Genomic DNA, 17,527 nt, shown 5'->3' on the forward strand with positions numbered 1-17,527 from the left:
CCAAAAAAAAAAAAAAAAAGCCAGGCATGGTAGTACAGCCTGTAGTCCCAGCTACTCAGGGGGCTGGGGCAGAAGGATCGTTTCAGCCTAGGAGGCAGAGGTTACTGTGAGCTGAGATCACACCACTGCACTCCTCCAGCCTGGGTGACAGAGTGAGACTATCTCAAAAGCAAAAAACAAAAAACTACAATGGGCAGGCCGGGCGCGGTGGCTCACGCTTGTAATCCCAGCACTTTGGGAGGCCGAGGCGGGCGGATCACGAGGTCAGGAGATCGAGACCGCGGTGAAACCCCGTCTCTACTAAAAAATACAAAAAAATTAGCCAGGCGTGGTGGCGGGCGCCTGTAGTCCCAGCTACTCGGAGAGGCTGAGGCGGGAGAATGGCGTGAACCCGGAGGCGGAGCTTGCAGTGATTGCGCCACTGTACTCCAGCCTGGGTGACAGAGCGAGACTCCGTCTCAAAAACAACAACAACAACAACAACAACAAAAAAACTACAATGGGCAAAGAGCACAGAGCATTTACCCAGGGGCAAATGAAATTCATAAACACAGACTTATCCGGGAAGTCAAGAAATAATGACTGTTACAAGAGGATCCAACCAAGCATGGGAAAGTAAAATAAATAAGTAAATAAAACTACCACAGAACTAAAGGTACCACTGAATGCAAAACAAAAGCAAAGCTGAAAACAAAACCTGGCCGAGAAAAAAGTGAACCACAGTGGGGGAAGCATGAGAGGGACTGGGGAGAAAGATACTGATGTGGAAGACCGAGGACACCTAACGTGTGCATCACCAGGTTCACTGAAAAGAGGCTGAAGAAAACGTTTAAAGTTATTTTTGGCCAGGTGTGGTGGCCTGTAATCGCAACCCTTAGGGAGGCCAAGGTGGAAGGATCACTTGAGCCCAGCAGTGAAAGACCAGCCTGTGCAACATAGCAAGACCCTGTCACTACAAAAAAGAAAAAATATATATATAAAGGGTTTTTTGGTTTGTTTGTTTTGAGACCTGGTCTCATTCTGCTGCCCAGGATGGAGTGCAGGGGTGCAATTCTGGCTCACTGCAACCTCTGCCTCCCAGATTCAAGTGATTCTCCTGCCTCAGCCTCCCAAGTACTGGGAACAAAGGCGCATGCACCACCATGCCAACTATTTTTGTATTTTTAGTAGAGACAGGGTTTCACCATGTTAGCCAGGCTGGTCTCAATCTCCTGACCTCAGGTGACCTACCCGCCTCAGCCTCCCACAGTGCTGAGATTACAGGCGTGAGCCAGCACTCCTGGCCCATAAAGTTTTTAATACATAATTTAAGAATACTCTATAAATATCTAAATCTACAAATGAAAAGAACACACACACACAAATCATAGCTCTGTCTTAAATGGCCTGTTTTTACTTTTTTGATCATTTGAATATAGGTTTCTACATTACTGTACAAATTCCAAAGTCCTTTAAGTCACAAGAAATTACAGCAGCATAATTAATGAGTCCTCATAGCCGCTATAAGTACGACTACTGCTGCTGTCACTCACAGCCAGGCCTCTGGCGGACTTTCATCATGCTGGACTTTATTTACACTACATTTGAACGAACTTAATATTCTATGGGGTTTCCATAGCACCTGCCTCCCCCCCCGCCCAGCAGAGGAAGCCACAGGCACTGTCCAGGCATAGGTTTATTAACCAGTGTGAAATCATACTGAGCCCAACTAGACCCCGGCTGTCTGAGAAAATACTGTGGGTCAAGTATTAACAAGAGGTTTTATAAAAAGCTGACAGGCCAGGAACATGACCAGAATGTTTTTACTTTGCCTTTAACTAAAAATGTGTATTTTTTTTTTAAGAGATGACGGTCTCACTATGTTGCCCAGGCTGGCCGCAAACTCCTGGCCTCAAGTGATCTCGCGTCTCAGTCTCCCAAGCAGCTGGCACTACAGGTGCACGCCACCACACCTGGCTAAAATGTGTATTTTTAGGTTGTAGTTTGCTCTCTCTGCAAAAGTTCCTAACTTCTACTTAGAACTTTTCTACTGTGGGGAAAAAGTTTACCAGTTATGTCCCAAGAGCTTGATGATCTCGTTTGTAAGGGGCAGGACTGACGCAGGAAGTGCTGGGCCTAGACTCGAAGCCTGTGCGTCTCCAACTGTCCAGGTTGCAGGCAGATCTCGAGCGTTCTGCAGCCTCCTGCTGAAGCACAGCCCCCAAGGCACTGCCCAGAGCCTGCCCTGCCACAGGCTCTGTCCTTGGGGACTGCAACGTGTTTTGTTGCTTTGAGGTTTTTCTGCAACTTGTTTCAATTTAAGAACTTTCATCATTTACTGACATGTGTCTATTTTGCTTTTACCTTAACATGGTTCAGAGTGAAAACCATGAAACTGAAAGAGACGTGCTGGAGGAGCTGGCCAAGAAAATGCAGACTTGAATGGTAGAGGCTGGGGTCCCATCCCAGCTCCCTGCCCTGGCTAGCTGGGTGACCTGGGCAAGTCACTCAGCCTCTGAGAGGACCACATTCACCTGTGGGCTCGCACAGGGCTAGGCTTAGACTCAGGCAAGGCTGGTTCCCCTCACCATACCAGACTTTTCAAGGAGAAATGCAGAGCCTAGTACGTTGGCAGGTGGCAGCTCTGAAAAAAACCATGTAAAGGCATAGGCTTTGTCCAAGCAACAGCCTAGGGACCTAGCTCTTCCATGACCCCAAATCCTGCTGCTGCAGGACAGCCTCTTTCCACTCACTCCCCTCTGGCTCCTCCTGTGCAACCGTGGGCTTCCCTGCTCAGGGAGCACTGGTTGGAGAACTGGACTCACCTGCTTCAGCCTGAAAACGCCAACAGGATCCCTTAACCTCCCTGCTCAGCAGCTCTGCTCTAACGAGGCCCTGCCGCCTGGGATTGAACTGGGCCATTGATTTTTCCACCATGGTCCCTTCTTGCAATATGACATAACAAGTGTTAAGTAGCCTAAAGCCAGCCTGTTTTTTGTTTTTGTTTTTTTTTTTTTTTTTTTGAGACGGAGTTTTGCTCTGTTGCCCAGGCTGGAAGGCAATGGTGCAATCTTGACTCACTGCAACCTCTGCCTCCTGAGTTCAAGCCAGGCCCCCCACTTTTTTTTTAATAGAGTTTATGTATTGCATGCAAAGCCTACACAATCAGGCAAATAATAGAAAAACATAAAGCTCAAAAATAGACGAAAATATGATCAACACAAACAGTACACAACATACCAATCATCTAAAAATATCTTAGGAGTTAACAGACTCTGAAAAGAGAGTGTAACACCAACCGACAGAGCCTCATTTTGCTCTTTACAGAGATTCACAGAATTGGGCCTGCGGAGACCACCAATTTTTTCTCCCTTTTCTGAAGGGATTTTTAACTAGAGTCTTCGTTTAACATTAGTGTCTGAATACTCTGGTGGAAAAAGAAAGAATTTTCCCAACATTCAGGGAAACAAAAGAAAGAGTTGGAGCCAGGTATGGTGGCTCACGCCTATAATCCCAGCACTTTGGGAGGCTGAGGCAGGTACATCACTTGAGGTCAGGAGCTCAAGACCAGCCTGGCCAACATGGTGAAACCCCATCTCTACTAAAAATACAAAAACTAGCTGGGCGTGGTGGTGCACACCTGTAATCCCAGCTATACGGAAGGCTGAGGCAGGAGAATCGCCTGAACCCGGGAGGCGGAGGTTGCAGTGAGCAGAGATCGTGCCACTGCACTCCAGCCTGGGCAACAAGAGCGAAACTCCACCTCAAAAAAAAAAAAAAATAGTTGGGCGGCTGCTTTCACCAAGATGAAGAGCCTCATTCTGCAGGCAGATCTGGTCTGAAACTGGTCCTCCTGTCCCCAAGAAAGCACAGCAACTCTCCTTTTGTGTATTCGATTCTATCGGTGCCAGCATGCCTCAGACCAGCCACCCTCTACTGATTCCTACATGGGCACAGAGTGACTCACAGGGCAGACTGTCCCTCCCTGCCACCCAGGCGTGGTGGACAGAGCTGGCCCTGATAAGACACAGGGACACGGGCCACTGAGCCAGCCAGAGGCCAGTGGGCACCACGTTCCACCAGCCAGGCCTTGGAGCGGGGGCTTCCAGCCCCTCCAGACACAAAGGCGCCACCTCCCTGGGCTGGACCTGCTGGCTCCTGCTGGTGAGCTGAGCAGTCTCAGATACCATCCAGGAAAACCGAGGTCCTGTGGGAGGAGAGATGTTGAGGGGCCTCCCACCCGCCAGACGCTGAGGTTGGTCTTCGGTTTCCTTGACAGTGTCACAGTGTCCACTCCACCGTGTCTGTGGGGGCTTCTGGGGAGTTGCTCACAGAGCAATCTGATAATCCACTACTGTATCTGCTGTAAGGACATGAGGATTAGCTAGCACATCTCTCAAGCTCCCAGCCTGTGAAGTCACACAGTACTTTCTTAATGAATTAAGTGCCAGGGAAACTTGGCTTCCCATGAAGAGTGGGCAGGCTTCTCAACATGGATTGTGGATTTCCTTCTCACTCCAGTACCTACGACTCGAACACAGGTCTGTTTGCTCAATTTTGAAAATGTCAAATGTAAAAGAATTATAGAACTTCAGAACTTATGGGGATCTTAAGAGATCACTTGGTTCTGCAGTAAACAAATTCCTTCTACACTCCATGACACACATTGCCACAAGTCACTGTCTCCTGCCTTCTATGCAATTATGCTCCACAAAAAGTCTACTCAGTACTAATCCAGAGCCAGAAAGCGATGGGAGCCTTCTCCTTGTCACTGACAGAGCCTAATCAACTTACACTAAGTGATCTGGACCGTGTCAAACTATATTTATAACTAGTGAGCTACCAGTCATCGTTTTTAAACACTAATCTTTCATTTTAACTGTTTGCAGGCCGAGAAATGCCACTTAGCTATACCTAAAATTACATGTCATTCCTACTCAAGATACTGTTGAAGACACTGTTAACCAAACTTCTCTTACTGTCCAATTACCTTTCTAAATCTGTGTTCATTTTTCTTCCCTTCACGGTATCCTAAGAACGCCATTCTGCATGGTTGAGAGAAAGACAGCTCCTATCTCCTGCGGTTATTTGCTGCATGTCTTAGGATGCTGTCAATTTCCAAATGGCTTAAAGCTTTCATCCGTTTAATAATAATAAAAAAGGCCGGGTGCGGTGGCTCACGCTTGTAATCCCAGCACTTTGGAAGGCCAAGGCGGGCAGATCACAAGGTCAGGAGATCGAGACCACGGTGAAATCCCGTCTCTACTAAAAATACAAAAAATTAGCCGGGCGTGGTGGCGGGCGCCTGTAGTCCCAGCTACTCGGAGAGGCTGAGGCAGGAGAATGGCGTGAACCCGGGAGGCGGAGCTTACAGTGAGCCGAGATTGCGCCACTGCACTCCAGCCTGGGCGACAGAGCAAGACTCCGTCTCAAAAAAAAAAAAAAAAAAAAAATAATAATAATAATAATAAAAAGACAATCTGAAAAGACTTCTAAAGTTCTCCCAATTATTTATTTGTATTTTTTTTACAATTGTATTATTGCATTTTATTTGTATTTATTAAGCAGGACAGCTGGTGACACTGAAAAGATTTGCAGACAGCACTGTGTTGATGAAAATGTCCAGAGTTTAACTGCTCTACTGTGGGTGTATAGGAGAACTTCCCTGTTTTTCCGGAGTACTCACTGCCGTTTTTGGGGGTGAAAGGGCAACAAAGCTACAACTCAGTTTTTTTTTTTTTTTTTTGAGACAGAGTCTGGCTCCGTTGCCCAGGATGGAACGCAGTGGCGTGATCTCGGCTCACTGCAACCTCCTCCTCCCAGGTTCAAGCAATCCTCCTGCCTCACTCCCCCAAGTACCTGGGACTGCAGGTGCCCACCACCACATCTGGCTAATTTTTGTATTTTTAGTAAAGATGGAGTCTCACCTTGTTGGTCAGGCTGGTACTTACTTTCAAATGATTCGGAGAAAAATGAACTTACAGCGACAAAATGACCTAACAAGTGTGTTACAATGTTTAACATCTGGGGAATCCGGATGAAGGGTATACAGGAATTACAAGAAATCTTTGTATTATTCTTGCAACTTTTTAAGGGTCTGAAATCACATAAAGTTTAAAAGGAAATATGGCTGAGATGTGGAGGTGAGGTCGGTTACCTTATTTTATTTTATTTTATTTTGGCAGAGTTGCCCAGGCTAGAGTGCAATGGCGCAGTCTTGGCTCACTGCAACCTCCGCCTCCCTGGTTCAAGCAATTCTCCTGTCTCAGCCTCCTGAGTAGCTGGGACTACAGACGTCCACCACCACGCCTGGCTAATTTTTGTGTTTTTAGTAGAGACCAGGTTTCACCATATTGGTCAGGCTGGTCTTGAACTTTTGACCTCAGGTGATCCACCCGCCTCAGCCTCCCAAAGTGCTGGGATTACAGGTGTGAGTCACCACGCCCGGCCATATTTTATAAAGCCACCAAGGCCCCTGTGGATTAGTCAGGGTTCTCCAGAGACACAGAACTAACAGTAAGGTATGTGTAGAGAGAGACAGATTTAAGAAATTGGCTCAAGTGACTCTGGAAGTGCAAGGCCACAACCTGCAGGGCGGGGTGGGCCAGCAGGCTGGAGACCCAGGCAAGCTGCATCTCCGGTGCAAGGTAGCTGGTGGCAGGGTTTGTTCTGCAAGGCCTTCCCCCATGGGAGGCTGTGAAACTGTGAGGTAATGAGATATACTTATTTGTTCCTGGCCAGTGCTCCTAACACTCTTGTAATTTCCTAAGTGATAAGAGCGATAAAAATGAAAGAAGTGTCTTTTGTTATTCATAACAAGTCCCTTTCAACCAGGCCTGATGTGGTCACCAAAAGGTGACTTTTGGCAAGCCCCTAAGGGCAGAGGCTGGCTGCCAGGGGAACCAGCTCTGTAATTAGAGGGTTGGAAGTTTCAGGCCCACCCCTCCTGCCACCCCCAACCTCCAGTGAAGGGAGAGGGGCTAAAGGCTGAGCTCATCACCAATGACCAATGATCACACTAGGTAACTGGGGCCTCCATAAAATCCCCAACTGAAGGGGATGGAAGAGCTTCCTTCCAGTTCAGTGAATCCTGGAGGTGCTGGGACAGTGGCACCTGCAGAGGGAATGGAAGCCCCTGCACCCTCCCTCAGACCTGCCCTCTGCATACCTTCTATCTGGCTGTTCCTGGGTTGTATTCTTTATAATTAACTGGTAAACTCAAGTGAAGTGTTTCCCTGAGTTTCATGAGCCATTCTGGCAAATCATCAAACCCGAGGAGGCTGTCGCTCAGAGGTCAGAAGGGAGGCCCTGATGTGCAACTGACATCTGGGGTGGAGAAGTCTTGTGGGACTGTGCCTTTAGCCTGTGGGATCTGAGGCTATATCCAGGTAGACAGCATCAGAAGGGAACTGAATCGTAAGACGCTCGGTCAGTGTGGGAAACACCACCCCCCACCTCCACAGAGGGATATCCACGTTACTATCTAGGCATAACAGCCAAGTTGACACATAAAACCAGTCACCACAGCCTGCAAGGGCAGAGGCCAGGCTGTCTTCTGCAGAAAATGAAGGCACACACTGTAGGGTTCTCCATCTGCTAAAATGACAGCTGGGGCCTACCTTCCGAGTGGCTAGCTGTCAGCAACACAAAACAGCACCCACCATCAGCTACTGGCTGGAGAAAAGGACTGAGCGATCTGCTGTCAAGGAAGCCTGCCCAGGAGATGCAAGCTCAACTTCACACATAAAAGTGCAAATACATCAGAAAAATTGGGAGTGTTAGGATTCCAGAGGCTGGTACCACAACTGACTAATTAAAACAAATCCCAGAAGTGGGGATCATAGAGCAGCAGGGTCTGCAAAACACTTCTCTAGATCATCTTTCTTTAACTCCTGGGTCCAGCCAAACCAAAAGATTAATTGTATTTCACTGTGTTCATCTTATTAGGAATATTTAGGACAGCAGTGTGGGCCCCAAGGTAGAGCTGCTTTTCCTTAATCTGTGTTGTAGTCATGCCAGGAGCTTACGGGAAGAGTCTCAAAAACTGATTGTTACATCTACTGCAGGGGTGCTGCAGGTCAGTGGCTCAGCACATCAACAACACTGCTTCACAAAGGCCCACAGAATAAACCGTGCACCTGTCCTTTCAGGATGTTATAGAAGGGATCCCATGACTCTCATAACTGGGCATGGGTTGCTTTCATTGCCAGGATCCTGGTCTGTGTTTTGTGTCCTGACCCTCACTGTCCCACCCCAACCCTCACTCTGAGGCCTTCTAATGTGAACCTTTTATGCTGCATCTAGCATAAGCATCCTCAAATTATCTCTGGATGGAGATGGAATGTCAATTCAATATGAAATGGAAAAGTTTTAACTCTAACATTTCAGAATGGCAACAGACTTCGGAAACACATCACCAGCTTGATTCCCCTCATTTTAAAGATGAGAAAACTGAGGCCAAGAATGGCAAAGAAATCCATCCATGCCCACAGTTGCACAGACCGAATGGAAAGGCCAGGATGAAAAGGAGCGTGGAATCACGCACACCCTTTCTTCTCCATGCAGTGCAATCCCAGGCTCTGCAGTTTCAGGTTGGACTCTTCTCGCCACCTTGCCACCACTTCAGAGAATCCATTAAACGTCTTCATGACCAACCGCCACCTCTTGCCAAGCACAAAGCTCTCCATGTTAGCCAGATGTTTTGACGTGCTGATTTGCCAAGCATGGCAAAGCTTGACAAATCTTCCTCTGAACACCCCAACTTCTACTCTTTCTGCTATGTACCACAAATAAAGTGCTAAGAGTTATGAAACAATAGGTTCAGTATAATGCTATTTTATGTATTAAAAACAAGTTTCTGCCAATACAGAAAAAACAATGTAGAACACAAAATATTTATAGTATTTACAAAGTGGGTGATAGAAGTGGGTTACAGGATTACAGTTAATTTTTTTCCTTCTGGCTTATCTATATTTTCTAATTTTTCCTCCAGTAATAATTTTTCCTTCAGGACTTGCATAATTTTTAAAAAGACAAAAATAACAATAAAAGCATTCTATTTAGGAGCTCTAGAGTGTCACATTACCACAGTCTGCAGTGTGCCGGTGAATGTCTGAGGTCATTTCTGGCTGAGAGGGAGGCACAGCAGTTATTTTCTTGGGAGCACACCTCCTCTCATTGGCTCCGGTGGGACTGGTTGCTGGTCCATCACCAGCAAGCATATAACTTTTCCAGAGAAAGGATGGCAAGCTTATTTTCATCATGAATTAGCGAAAGAAGCACTTAAATCCCAATTTTCCATGTCCTTCCTATTCAGAATAGGCACACAGCTTATTTACAGACTGTGAGATCTAAAAGTTTACAACTTTACGACTTACAGACTGTGTGGTTTAAGAGAAAGGTTTCCACCCAGAGCCACCACAGTAGACAATCAAAAGAGATCTCACAGAGGATCAGAAAACCTGTTTTGTTGCAGGGACTATCTTGTTCATGAAGGTCATTTCCGTAATCCCTGAGCCCATTGCTGGCCTCTCCAGGATCTGATTATACATAAATACTCCAATGGGCACCCTAAGGTGTAAAGCCGAGTCCTGGTCTAGCTCCAAGGAAATGCTCTTGAATGTGAAGGCAGAGCTATGTCCTTGCCATACGCCACTTAGACAATAAAAATGATGTTGCGGGTCGGGTGCGTTGGCTCACGCCTGTAACTCCTGCACTTTAGGAGGCCGAGGTGGGCGGATCACAAGGTCAGGGGTTTGAGACCAGCCTGGCCAACATGGTGAAACCCCATCTCTACTAAAGATACAAAAAATTAGCCGGGGGTAGTGGTAGGCCCCTGTAATCCCAGCTACTCGGGAGGCTAAGGCAGGAGAATTGCTTGAACCCGGGAGGGAGGTTGCAGTGAGCCGAGATCGCGCCACTGCACTCTAGCTCCAGGCTACAGGGAAAGACTCAGAATTTAAAAAAAAAAAAAAAAAAAAAAAAAAATGGTGCTGTGCATCAGAACTCTCCCAACAGCAGGGAATTCTGGGGGAGCCACTGCTTCTTGGCTGCTTTTCTTGGCAAAGTTATCCCAAGCCCTTGTTATAACCTGTTTTGGCCATTCGTTGCCACTTCTTTCTACGTTTTGCATACCAAATATGAAGAGGCCCAGTTGGTATTCTAACAAATCTGTCCTTTTTACCATCTCTATTTTAGAAAAAAGAATGTCCCAGAATAGGTTTGGAAAAGCAGTCAATCTCTTAGCAATTACTGTATTAAACATATCTTAATGCCCTACAAAAATATTCTAAAATTCCATCCATAAAGCAAGTGCTCAGTGCCTAGGTGTACACTGCAAGTAAAATCTTTGCCAAGTGGCTTCAGGTCTGGAAGTGTGTCTTTTCCTCACCAGTTCTCCCTCTACGTTAGTGTAGTAGAAAGACAATTCTCCATGGTCAAGAGTTTAAAAACAAACGACAACAACAAAAAACTGGCAACAGGGGGCTGTGCAAGACTACCATGTACCTATCAAACTGAAAACTACCATCCTATCCATTGACCTGCAAAGCTGTTTATCAGTGAAAAAGTTACAAATGTTTACGAATGAAACAGAAAATCTAAAAAACTGTATGTGCATTATATTTTTTAAAAATGTGTATGTATATTTAGGAATACCAAAAAAACAGCAAGAACACAGGCCCATAGTTAACATGGTTAAGAGTAACGGGGACAATCAGTGACTTTAACGTTTCACTACTAAAACAAATTTTTGCAAGATATAGAACGTAACAATTAGTAACACAATCTCTGTGAACTTTAACCCAAGTAAATTTCTCCAAGGGAGGTGTAGGAACCTCTGAGACAGAGCCTTCTTCGAGGGCTCCATCTCCATCTCTGAGCTTCGTACCCCTCCTGCGTGAAGCAGGCATCTTCAGTGATTTTCTTCTAAGCAGCGTACACAAAAAAAGTCTCACAATTCCCTGCAGATTACCGAGCTCACCCCCTTCCAACCCACAAGGCTGCCCAGGCCTGGTTCCAGTCCCATTTTCTCCCACAGGCTGCTGCAGGAAAACAAAGGGTGGCTGGAGGCAGGGGCGGGGAGCACGGGCTCTGCAGCCAGCGCCGAAGCGCACGGCCAGAAAGAGACCGGGAACGTCCGCCAGGCTCCCGGGCTCAGCATCATCTGCGGCGGACGGCAGACCCCGCCAGGCGCGGGCTCCCAGTGGAGCGGACGTGTGGCCGCGGCCCTGCGCAGGGGACGCCCGGCCCCCGCCGACCGCGGCTTCCAGACGACTCCCCAGTCGGCTGTGCCTGGCCGCCGGCCGGCCGGCCGGCCGGCGAGGGGCGCGGGTAACGCCCGGCGGGCCGCCCCGAAGAGAGATCCCCCCGCTGGCGCGGCTCCGGGACGGGCGCCCTCTCAGCGGGCCCGGGCGCACAGGGCGGGGCAGCGCCTCACCTTAGGGTCACGCTCGTAGTAGTGCTGCTGCGTGCGGATCCAGCGGCCCACCAGGTGGTCGCGCACCGTGTGCGCCAGCGCGAAGAAGTAGTCGCGGGGCGTGGCCACATTGCGGTCCTTGACCAGCGTGAAGTGCAAGTGCCGGTTGAAGCTCTTCCGCACCTCGGCCACGTCGCCTAGCCCCGCCAGGCCGCGCACGCTGATCTGCTTCCGCTTCTCGCTGTCCGTCAGCGGCTTCGCCATCGCGTCGGCCGAGGCGGAGGAAAAGAGATGCAGGAGGAAAGCGGCTAAACACGCGACCGCCGGTATGGTGCAGCCGCTCTGGCGCCCGGCACTGCGGCTTTGCAGGCGGGACCGGCCGCGCCTGCGCGCTGCGCCGGGGCGGGGCCTCCGACGGGCGGGGCAGGGCCTCCGGAGGGCGGGGCGGGCGTCCAGGCTCATAGCTGAGTTCGCTGGGGTAGTTCGAGGCGGCAGCGACCTGTTCACGCCACTTGCGAGTGGGGTTTGCCCCCTCGTTGGGCAAGCCTGGCAGAAAGTGGGAGCGACTGGAGGGGGCAAGGGACCCGGGGCCTCCGAGCGTGCCGTCCTGGCCGCTCCTGCCAGCCCGGGGGCGGTGCGGGAAGGGGGCCCTGCTCTCCGGCCCTCTGGGGTTCCTGGGACCGGCCCTCCCGCCCTGCACCGGGTTACCAGGTGCCCCGCGGGAGCGCGCTGGGCCCGGGATGTGGCCGAGACCTGGTACACGTTCGGAGAAACTGATTACAACTTGAAAGGCATCCACCAACGCCTGCTGGGCCCGGTCTTCTCTGTCGGGGGCAGGGCGTCTCTGAAAATACTAGCTTATTTGCTTGCCAGTCCAGGCCGATGACAGACGTGGAGAAAACCAGCTGCCAGCGAGCTGGAGACGCCCGTTCCCGAGGGCGCGAGGCAGCCACAGCCAAGTGCCACCACGACCCCGCCTCGGAGGGACCGCAGCCCCCTATCCCTCGGAGAAACCCTGTTCCCGAAACCCCCCGGCAGACGCTGTCCGCTTTGAGATCACAGCAGGGAGAAGGAAACATGCCCGTCTGGCCGGGGAGCTCAGCCACTAACCGAGACTTAGCCTCCGCCATCCCAATCCAGGCTGCAGCTCCAGATAGGGGGCGTCTGCACACAGCTTCCCACACTTGGCCCCGCTGAACACAGTCTTGCTGGCCTCAGCCTGTGGGAACCCTGCTTCATGTAAAGGTCACCTAAACTCTGCCTTCCCCCAATCCCATAAGAACCCTGTCTTTCCCTTCGTTCTTGGGAGGCTCTCCCTCATTGCAGTGGGTCAGTACACACGATTTTGTGGGACCACAGGTTTGCTCCTGGTGGTCTTGGGCTGAAGGGGCTGCAAAGGTTGCTGAATTTCATGGAGGTAAAAATTGGCCGCAGGAGATGTCATAAAAGTCCAGGTGCAGTAGGTTTCCTGGTGTGATGCTTTTAAGTTGTCTTCCTACCTGGAGCCCCTTCCAGCTGCAGACTTCAGAGGTCGGAGGTTAATCAATCTGGAATGACCCCGCAGCCCACCCAGCTCCAGCTCGGGATTCACTTCTGCACTATATCCTAGGGATTCTGGAGCCAGCAAGATCGAACTTCGGGCACAGATGGCAGGGCTGTGGGGTCGAGCTTGGCTGCAAGCTCCGAACACTGATGCAATCTCCCTGAGGGTGATCTGGCAATTCAGAAGTCATAAAAATGATAGTGCCCTATGACCACTTCTACCACTCTGGGGAACAGAGTTCAAGGAAAGCTTCGAAAGACAAAATGCAAGTTATGCAAATATGTTTTCTGCTGTGGTGTGGTAAAGGTTAATCCCCCAGCTGTGGTGCACACCTGGCAAAGAATGGAGGCGCTGACACTTACTGATCGTTACTTCCAGTGTACACGTATTAACTCCTGATCCCTGCAAATAGCCTGCTATTACCCCCGCTTGACAATGGAGAAGGTGAGCCACAGAGAAAACTCTTCCCTAAGCCCACACAGCTAATAAGGGAAACAGCCAAGGTTCACCCCAGCCAAGCCCTGCTCCACTGCACAAGCCCAGAACAATGTATCTATGCTCAAAGTTAACATCATAAACCATTGTGCTGCTAAAAGGAATGACTATTTTAATAGCTAGCTAGGAAGGTGTGATCGATGACACAATACTGATAAATGAAAGACAAAAATAAGCATGTAATGCAGAAATGACAGTAATGATCTAAATATTACTTTCATTTAGTCAATTTAAATTTAAATTAAATAACCACATGTGGCTAGGGACTACTGTTTTAGAAGCACAGGTGTATATCCAAACCTAAACACTGGTTATTTCTGAATGGAAGAATTATTAGGGGGGTTTCCTTATTTTCTCCATACATTTTGTATTTCCTGTTTTTTCCACAATATTTGTGTTATAATTGGAGTAAGTTTTAGTAAGAAAAACTAGCCGGGCGCGGTGGCTCACGCTTGTAATCCGAGCATTTTGGGAGGCCGAGGCGGGCGGATCACGAGGTCAGGAGATCGAGACCACGGTAAAACCCCGTCTCTACTAAAAATACAAAAAATTAGCCGGGCGTGGTGGCGGGCGCCTGTAGTCCCAGCTACTCGGAGAGGCTGAGGCAGGAGAATGGCGTGAACCCAGGAGGCGGAGCTTGCAGTGAGCCGAGATTGCGCCACTGCACTCCAGCCTGGGCGACAGAGCGAGACACCGTCTCAAAAAAAAAAAAAAAAAAGGCATGAATGAATCTGGGGGAATAGCAAATGCAAAGGTCCTGAGGTGGGCATCCACTTGGACAGTTCATAAAAGAGGCATCTGAGGGGCACTGGGATACATCACCCCAAAATATGCCTTTTCGCATGTGGATTATGTTGAGTTAAAGGCGATTGAGAACCAGCAGACCACAGGAAAGACTCTAAAAACCGTTTTCATTTTGTAAAAATATTCACATTTATTATAAAGGAAATTTCCACGTCTCCCTCTTCCATGCAAGGAAGAGGATATCTTATAACAACTCTTATCAGTGGAAGAAGATACTGACTTAAGTCTGCATAACAAACCTTCCTAAACAACCCTTGTTTACCATACTTTTCCTGGGCACCTTCTGCTGAGGTTTGAATATACCCTCCAAAACTCATGTTGAAATGTAATTGCCATTGTGTAAGAGGTAGGACTGTTCAGAGGTGATTAGGCCATGAGGCCTCCACCCTCAAGGGTAGAGTAATGCCATTGTGGGAGTGTGTTGTTATAAAAATGAGTTTGGCCCTCTCTTGTTCTGTCTCTTTCACCCTCTCTTGCACTTCCGCCCTCCTTCCATGGGACAATGTAGCATAAAGGCCCTCACCAGATGCCAATGCCATGCTCTTGGACTTCCCAGTCTTCAGAACCATGAGCCAGGTAAGCCACTTTTCTTTATACATTACACAGTCCGTGGCATTGTGTTACAGCAGCACAAATAGACCAAGACACCTTCCCATAACATGCCTCCCCTGCCCAGAAGCTCCAGACCTTTTCCTTTATGGCAGCCTAAGATGATAGATGAACCCAAGTTCTGACCACACTTTGGGTTATTCATGCCAGGTACTGCCACATGTAAGTGCAATGCACATGCCAATAAACTTGTTTTTTTCTTGCCTGATTGAATTGTCTTTGGCTGGTGTAATTAGAGGCCCCCTAGCTGGAGACCCTAACATGGGCCAGGGAAAAGATGTTTTTCCTTCTGTAAATAACCAAGAGTTGGATTCAGCTTCATCTTCCATTTTAGCAACAAAACTGCCAGGCTTCAGAACAGGCAAAATGGAAAGAAATTCGGCTATGCTTTTATTTTATATAAAGCTGAAAAGCAGGTTTGCCTTTCTAAGAGAAAGGATTGTTCTGGCAATCTGGATCAGAGCAGTGATCAGGCCAGAGCATCTGCTAACCTCAGCATCAGGGAATCCCTGTTTCAGACTGTCCTCTATGTCTCTGTCTTCTCTTTTTGGGAGGTAATTTTTTAAAAATCACTAAGAAGGGATGGATGCTGGTTCTGGTTTCGTTACTGTTGTAGGGAGCTATTCTGTGTTGTTGGAAATAATACATTACCTTTAAAGTTCTTTTATCTTTTTGTTTTTTGAGACAGGCTCTCATGGTGTTGCCCAGGCTGGAATGCCGTGGTGTGATCACGGCTCACTGCAGCCTCGATCTCCCAGGCTCAGGTTATCCTCCCACCTCAGCCTCCCAAGTAGTTGGAACTACAGGTGCGTGCCACCACACCCAGCTAATTTTTGTATTTATTATAGAGATGAGGTTTCGCTGTGTTGCCTAGGCTGGTCTTGAACTCACGGGCTCAAGCCATCCACCCAACTCGGTCGTCCTAAGTGTTGGGATTACAGGCATGAGCCACTGTGCCCAGCCTAAAGTTCTTTTAAATAGGTATTTAAGATTCTGTCTGTAGCAAGTTCCCTGTCATCTGCCTCAGAAAAAGAGATGAAAGACGTCTTGTGAATGGAAGAAGATGCTGTGGGACTTAGAAGTGGGGTGTGGAAAACAGACATTTTTGGTCTGCTAGGCTTAAGCTTCTTGAGAACCTGAAGAGTGTCTCATTGATCGCTGGTGAAATGAGTGACTCAGAAGCACCACCGGCCCTTGAGACCGCAGGTGCAGAGGGAAAATCTCTCTGGGATCCCAGCAACGCCACTGGCAGATCTGTGCTGGTCAATTTCGTGTTTGCAAATGAACACAGACCCAGGCTTTCAGGAAACAGAGATAAATAACAAAGGCATTATTTTTGAGAGGCTGGTAATTATAAAGCTCGAGGGAATAAAGAGCCCACCAGCTGGAATGACACTGTGGAACTGATGCCCTCCCTCCACTGGGGTGTGTCAACAGATCTTAAACACATTAATGATTTTAACACACTGACATTACAGGAAAAAGAATCTATGAGACCAGAGTGATACTGAGAAGAAATGAAATGGAGATGGGGAAGAAGGAAGCTGCTCCTCTCTACAGGATGCCAAATCAATGCAGGAGGAGATTTTGAGAACTACTGGACAACGGCCACAGGGGAACAGGGGATTCATTCCATCTCAAAGCCTCATCCTACACATTACCTTTATTAGCTATAAAAGGGAAAAGGGATTTGCAATGGAGAGGTATGGCAGACTCCAGCCTCATGAAGTGACGCAACTTAGCATTGCCACCCAGGGGACAAACGCACATTATGAGTCTGATCCAGTGCGCCAAGAAGGACAAACATCACTTACTCTGCTGTAACATAACGCAGTATATTATACATTAACATATGTAGTATATTACATTACATAATAACATAGTACAGGCTTCTAGGACACAGTTTATAGAAGTGCAGATAATACTTGAGGCAGTTTCCCAAACTTGCAAATAAAAACTCTCCACAGGGCTTGTGACTAGCACATTCCCAAAGCCCCAAACCCAGAATTCCACCTGCTTAGTGAGCACCTCCAGAGCAGTTTTTTTTTTTCAGATGGAGTCTTGCTCTTGTTGCCCAGGCTGGAGTGCAACAGCACGATCTCGGCTCACTGCAACCTCCACCTCCCAGGTTCAAGCGATTCTCGTGCCTCAGCCTCCTGAGCAGCTGGGATTACAGGCACCCACCTAATTTTTGTATTTTTAGTAGAGATGGAGTTTCACTATGTTGGCCAGGCTGGTCTCAAACTCCCAACCTCAGGTGATCCACCCGCCTTGGCCTCCCAAAGTGTTAGGATTACAGGCATGAGCCACCGCACTCGGCCATCTCCAGGGCATATTTTTTTACTGTGCAATGTGGGAATCTCTGCCACAGGGTGGGCTGCCGTTCTAACCCAGTGCCCCGGTTCTAGCAGGACTTCCCCAGTATGTGGATGGGGGCACAGGAGCTCTCGGGGGGGGGGGCCTCAAGGCATCTGTGAGCTAGGCCTAACTGCTGCTACTGAATGACTGCGAGATGAGTTCCAGAGCTGGGACGAGAGTGGGCCTGGTACTCTGCCCCAGCCCTCCCCTGACAGGAGTTAGTAAGGGACAGGTGAGCATGCTAAAGAGACAGCAAGCTGGTCACACCCTAGGGCCACCACCCTTCCGTCTTCCAAGTCAGAAACATGTCCTGACTTTGGGGG

At 48.7% G+C, this 17,527-nt stretch overlaps 1 protein-coding gene across 3 annotated transcripts in view; it reads right to left on the reverse strand.

The window, feature by feature from the left end:
* Window positions 1-11,805, reverse strand: part of PYGB (glycogen phosphorylase B) — a 66,604-nt gene extending 54,799 nt beyond the window's left edge. Inside the window, exon 1 of one of the 3 annotated variants that reach the window (XM_055265612.2) lies at window positions 11,417-11,805. In XM_055265612.2, the coding sequence (XP_055121587.2) occupies window positions 11,417-11,659 (243 nt within the window). In that variant the 5' untranslated portion in view covers window positions 11,660-11,805. The remainder of the gene's footprint in view (window positions 1-11,416) is intronic. The other 2 variants (XM_055265611.2, XM_063633862.1) reach the window with 2 other exon arrangements.
* Window positions 11,806-17,527: the final 5,722 nt, after the last annotated feature.

This window comes from Symphalangus syndactylus, chromosome 24, assembly GCF_028878055.3.
Source record: "Symphalangus syndactylus isolate Jambi chromosome 24, NHGRI_mSymSyn1-v2.1_pri, whole genome shotgun sequence".
Lineage (NCBI taxonomy): Eukaryota > Metazoa > Chordata > Mammalia > Primates > Hylobatidae > Symphalangus > Symphalangus syndactylus.